Here is a 5,695-nt window from a genome sequence, read left to right as displayed (position 1 = left end):
CTCTTTATTACATACATTAGATGTTTGTATTATTTCCCTCCCCAAAAAAAAATAATCCAATCAGCTCCTTATAGATAAGACAATTTTATATTCCGTTCTAGTACGATTAGCTGCAAAAATCTCCCCAACAAAAAAAGGAACAACGAGATTTAGTTGGCTTTCCTCCATTTTAGTCTTTTTTTTTTTAATGTATCTATAAAGATCAAATTATTTAAAAAAACAAAACAAAGAGGAAGCTACACAGAGAGTTTGAGCCACAGAGAAAAGAGCCGCGTGTGATCAGGTTCCGGTGCAGGAGTTTTCTCTTTGTGTTTTTGTGCCGTCCTGTGTTTGTCACCTTACTCGTGTCATTTGTCTTTATACGAAACAATTATAGCCAAATCATGACTCCAGGTTACAACTGGAAATCATCGTTTTTGGTTCAAGTATTAGAGAAAAAAACAAAAAACTGAGAAGAATGTATCCATGTGACATTCTTATACAACTTTGTTCTGTAAACTTTTTTTTTTTTACATGCCAAAAAACATGCGGGCAATATGTGGATGTAAGTCTCCGGCACAGTAACGTACTCGTTTTTTTTACTTCTGATCTTCCATTTTTTTGTCCCGTGGTATTTTTGGTTCTCATTTTTATATTCTTTGGTTGGGGAACTTTCATTTTCCTTCTTTTTAGTTTCTACTTCGTTTCTTAAGTTACATTTTTGTTTCCAAGCTTTTGCACTTATAATTTCTTTGTGGTATTTCGTGATTCAGATATTTGATTTATTTTGCATTTGCTGTGCTTTTATTTTCGGTGATTTTCTTTTTCTGTTGAAGTTTTCATCATTTTCGGGTGGGGGGACTTTTCTTCATTGTGTCATTATTTTGGTTTTATGGTCCATGCCAAAAGAAATATAAGATACATTGATCTTTTTAGACAGGAAATATTAATGTAGATTCTATTTAGGAGATGCTTTAGATGAGGACAATGTAGGTAGATCATCGATGTATTACTACATCTGAGGAGGAGGGGAACACAAGGACAGGACACAATGTAGGTAGATCATCTATGTATTACTCCAGCTGAGGGCTGAGGAGGGGAACACAAGGACAGGACACAATGTAGGTAGATCATCTATGTATTACTCCAGCTGAGGGCTGAGGAGGGGAACACAAGGACAGGCCCCATGTAGATAGATCATCTATGTATTACTCCAGCTGAGGACGAGGAGGAGAACACAAGGACAGGACACAATGTAGGTAGATCATCTATGTATTACTCCAGCTGAGGGCTGAGGAGGGGAACACAAGGACAGGACACAATGTAGATAGATCATCGTTGTATTACTCCAGCTGAGGGCTGAGGAGGGGAACACAAGGACAGGACACAATGTAGGTAGATCATCTATGTATTACTCCAGCTGAGGACGAGGAGGAGAACACAAGGACAGGACACAATGTAGGTAGATCATCTATGTATTACTCCAGTTGAGGACGAGGAGGGGAACACAAGGACAGGACACAATGTAGATAGATCATCGTTGTATTACTCCAGCTGAGGACGAGGAGGAGAACACAAGGACAGGACACAATGTAGGTAGATCATCTATGTATTACTACATCTGAGGACGAGGAGAACACAAGGACAGGACACAATGTAGATAGATCATCGTTGTATTACTCCAGCTGAGGACGAGGAGGAGAACACAAGGACAGGACACAATGTAGGTAGATCATCGTTGTATTACTACATCTGAGGAGGAGAAAACAAGGACGGGACGCAATCTGCACTATACCATACACTTGACTTGACATACACGTTCTTAGTTGGGTCATTGTTGAGGAACTCCAGGGAGCACCTATTTTCTCAGTGTGGTGCGGAAACTTAACATGGCTTTTCCTAAAAAAAGCAAACATGCCTAGAATCAGGTCAGGTGGAAGTAGCGAGACATTTGAAAGAGAAAGGAAAGGGCTTAGGGTATTTGAGTAGAAGTAAGTGCTAGCCAAGACTCGTGTATATAAAGGAGGCTAAATAATAATAAGTGTAGGAGAGATAAAGGCATCAGACCATTATTCATCCATGCATGCTTGAATGTATTTGTGATGACGATGACTAATTATGTGTTTTCTCTCTCCCCCTTCTTCTTCTTCTTCTTGTGTTTTTCTTCCTCATTCTAGGAGGTGAATTAGTTATACCAGTGTTAGTAGAGGATCCTTTAGATACCCCTTCAATAGCTACACGTACACCTTCCATCACTCTCCCCCCTACCTTCCGACCACTCCTCACCATATTTGAGACCACCAAAGATTCCCTGTCTGTGACCCCTGAGGCGGGGTTACCTTGCTTGTCGGACCAAGGCAGCGATGGTTGTGATGATGATGATGATGATGGCTTGGTGATATCGGGGTATGGCTCAGGGGAAACCTTTGACTCTAACTTGCCCCCTACCGATGACGAAGATTTTTACACCACCCTCTCCTTGGTAACAGATAAGAGCCTTTCCACATCATTCTTCGATGGTGGCTTCAAATCACAGGCGCCCAAATGGGGATCAAAGGACTTTAGACCTAACAAAGCCTCCGAACCTGGTAGGACTTCTACCACAAGTTTGCCCCCTGAGCTGATACGCTCCACGTCTTCATCTGGGATGGTGCCCATGGTGCCAGCCGGCAAAATGAATAACCATGAGCTCAAACCCCAGCCCGATATAGTCTTGCTACCGTTGCCCACTGCCTACGAGCTAGACAGCACAAAGCTCAGGAGTCCGCTAATAACATCCCCCATGTTCCGTAATGTGCCCACAGCAAACCCTACGATGCCGGGAAGCAGACGGGTCCCGGGGGCTTCTGAGGTGGTCCGGGAGTCCAGCAGCACGACGGGAATGGTCGTCGGCATTGTTGCGGCCGCTGCTCTCTGCATCCTGATTCTCCTGTATGCCATGTACAAGTACAGAAACAGGGACGAGGGGTCCTACCAGGTGGACGAGACAAGGAATTACATCAGCAACTCCGCTCAGAGCAACGGGGCCCTTGTCAAAGAGAAACAGCATAGCTCGAAAAGTGGCCACAAGAAGCAGAAAAACAAGGACAAGGAGTATTATGTGTAAAAAATAACAGCGAGTATTCATATCTATGTAATCAAAGCAAATACAGATGTGAACTGACAAAAGAAAAACTCAATCAGCAACGGCAAAGTGTACATTGCCATTGATGTGTAGAAATATAAATTATGTAAAGGGTAGAAGCAGCGGTGTCACCAGTGAAAGCTGCGGCAGTAGCATCAGCCTATGACATACAGAGAGCTGCTACCATTCTACCCAAGCTGGACAAAGCTAACTTTCTGCTCAACTGTAATATAAAGCACACTTACTCTTCTGTTTGCCGGGGACGGCAAAGTCAAAACATGAAAACCATGCACACAGACCAACCGACCGACCAACCGGAAAGTCTAGTGACCTCCAGCTAGCAGTTGTAGGGCTCTCTTCTCCATCTGTGTGGACCCAGCTCAGAGCCCCTGTGATCACTAACACCCTGAGAGAGCCTTAAAATAACTAAAGTGACACAACTAAAAAGACTCGTATGTTATTTATTTCATTTTTATGTTTCTGGGAGCTTCACTTACTTTATTTTCTTGTATTTTTTTTTTCCAAAGTCCTCCCATCTTTATTTATAATGAAAAAACAAACAAAAAAAAAAAACACCACATGGCCAAAACGCAGCCATGTACAGCCAAGGAACTGTAAACTTCATGTACAACAGCAGCCGTGTGCGAGCGTGTGCCTGTGTGTGGAATGTCTGTGGATGAAGATTGTTGCCATATAGAGAAATCACAGCGTGTTCTCTCTTCATATCAGGTTGTGGTGTCTATAGAACATATCGTTTTCAGTACATTGAACCTAAAAAAAACAAACTATTGTCGGAAAAGAAGGATCGGCGAGGGTTGGGTCTGTTGTGAGATCTGGCCCGCGTCTTTACTCACATAGAACTCTCACAAGGCTGAACGCGCCAATGTGAAAAGGGACGCCGCCGTCCTGACTGGTTACAGCCAAACAACATCCGTAAAAAGGAGCCGGAAAAGTCAAGAAAAGGGAGAAAAGAAAAATTGAGCATTAAAAAAAAACAAAAAACAAAACTTCCACAAAAGGGAAGAATGTCGGAGAGTTTCTTTTGCGTTCTGGTTTTGTGACTTCCTGCGATGCATGCAAAAAATAAAACATGAAAAACTGCTCACAGAATTGGTATTAGCGGTGGAAGAGAAGAAGTGTGAGAGATGTGTGGAGGAGGGAGTACCCGTGTTGTTGTTGGATGTGAATTTTACCCACTCTGCCTTTATTCCAGGACTCCGGACAGGTGAAGATGCTTTCGCAGATGAATTTAACAAAGAAAAATAATTTTATTACGAGTAGAATCTATATATATATACATATATAAATATGCAGAGATATTTATCAATGACTGGTATTTGTTTATTGGTGATAAGAGGATTGTGTTTTATTGGGAAATGTTGTCATTAACCCCCTCCCCGCCGGTTTTGTCTTCCGGGGCGAGCAATCAAGAAGAGTCGATGATTGGCGCCTTTGCAATATTATAATAGGAAGCGAGTCTGGCAATGGTATATGTTCATCGGGCCCGTAGCCGGGGGCGGCGAACGCTTCCGTTGTATTTCTGTATAACGTCTATAGAATGTATGGAGCCCCGGGAAACGGCACCCAGCAAATAGCTTTGTTTTCTCTTCAATTCAGAATGCACTTTAATTAAAAATGAACATTTAGAAACCTTCTGAGGACGATTGGCCCTCAGCCGACAGGAGGCCAGGCCTCCAGAGATCTCCGAGAAGCCACTGAACCCGACGCGCGGCCGCTTTAGGGTTCCTCAGTCCGGCCGCAATATGGCTGCTAAATAGCTCACAAGACAATTTGTGCCTTTTGTACCAAAATTATAAAAAAAAGTGAGCGCACCTTGGGCGCCACCAAGCAGCGACTTTCACCCTGTGCGCTCTTGAAGGGGTTAATGACAAGGTATCAGATTAACCCTTTTACCTCCCGGCGGTATGCATGGTGGTGCCAATGAGAAGTGTCATTTCCAGTTACCGGTGAGGACGGTGCAGGGCCGGTGTCCTCTATGAAAGCACAAGGACTGGCAGGTGGCGGGGGGCACCTTTGACCATTGCTGGGGTCTCCAGTCCTCCTGCCAGCCCCCCCCCCGGGGAACAATACACTAGAAGAGCCTGTGAAGGAGGTAAAGGGGCTAATGGTGCCGGGTGTGAAACGATGAAAGGATATTTCTATTTAAAAACAAATGTGTATTTTTGCTTTTCTGCTGTGATCTACATTCCTGTAACTTGTGTGGCCGGTACATGTGTAAGGAACGTTGCAGCGCCGGGGCTCTCCGGCTCAGCTATATATATATATATATGGTATAGTGGCTGGTGCTGTGTATGTAGTTCAGCTCTCATGTTTTTGTGCCACGCTCCAGGAAGATGTCTTCCCGTCACCGATGAAGGAGCTGCCCGGGTGTGTATCGGTGAGATGCATCCGCAGTGACATCTCCAGGAAGCCATAGGCAGTCACACAGAGCCGCAATGAGGTGACGCGACGCCATCTCAGGCTCCGTGATAATATAAAGAGTGTTATCTGGATTCCTTAAGATATGAAGCGTGAGGACGCGTTCCGCCAGGAATAACCCGCCACCTCCTACGCCCTCAGCGCTGTAGTACA

At 44.1% G+C, this 5,695-nt stretch overlaps 1 protein-coding gene across 1 annotated transcript in view; it reads left to right on the top strand.

Moving 5' to 3' along the window:
* The window catches only part of LOC108802647 (neurexin-3-beta-like), an 8,022-nt gene extending 3,830 nt beyond the window's left edge, over positions 1-4,192 (top strand). The window contains exon 2 of the mRNA XM_018574503.1: positions 2,157-4,192. Within this exon, the coding sequence (XP_018430005.1) occupies positions 2,157-3,085 (929 nt within the window). The 3' untranslated portion in view covers positions 3,086-4,192. The remainder of the gene's footprint in view (positions 1-2,156) is intronic.
* Positions 4,193-5,695: the final 1,503 nt, after the last annotated feature.

The sequence above is a fragment of the Nanorana parkeri genome, unplaced genomic scaffold, assembly GCF_000935625.1.
Source record: "Nanorana parkeri isolate BGI_ZX_2015 unplaced genomic scaffold, ASM93562v1 scaffold3006, whole genome shotgun sequence".
Taxonomy (NCBI): domain Eukaryota; kingdom Metazoa; phylum Chordata; class Amphibia; order Anura; family Dicroglossidae; genus Nanorana; species Nanorana parkeri.
The sequence above is the reverse complement of the archived record's forward strand: the minus strand, read 5'-3'. Positions and strand labels throughout refer to the sequence as shown.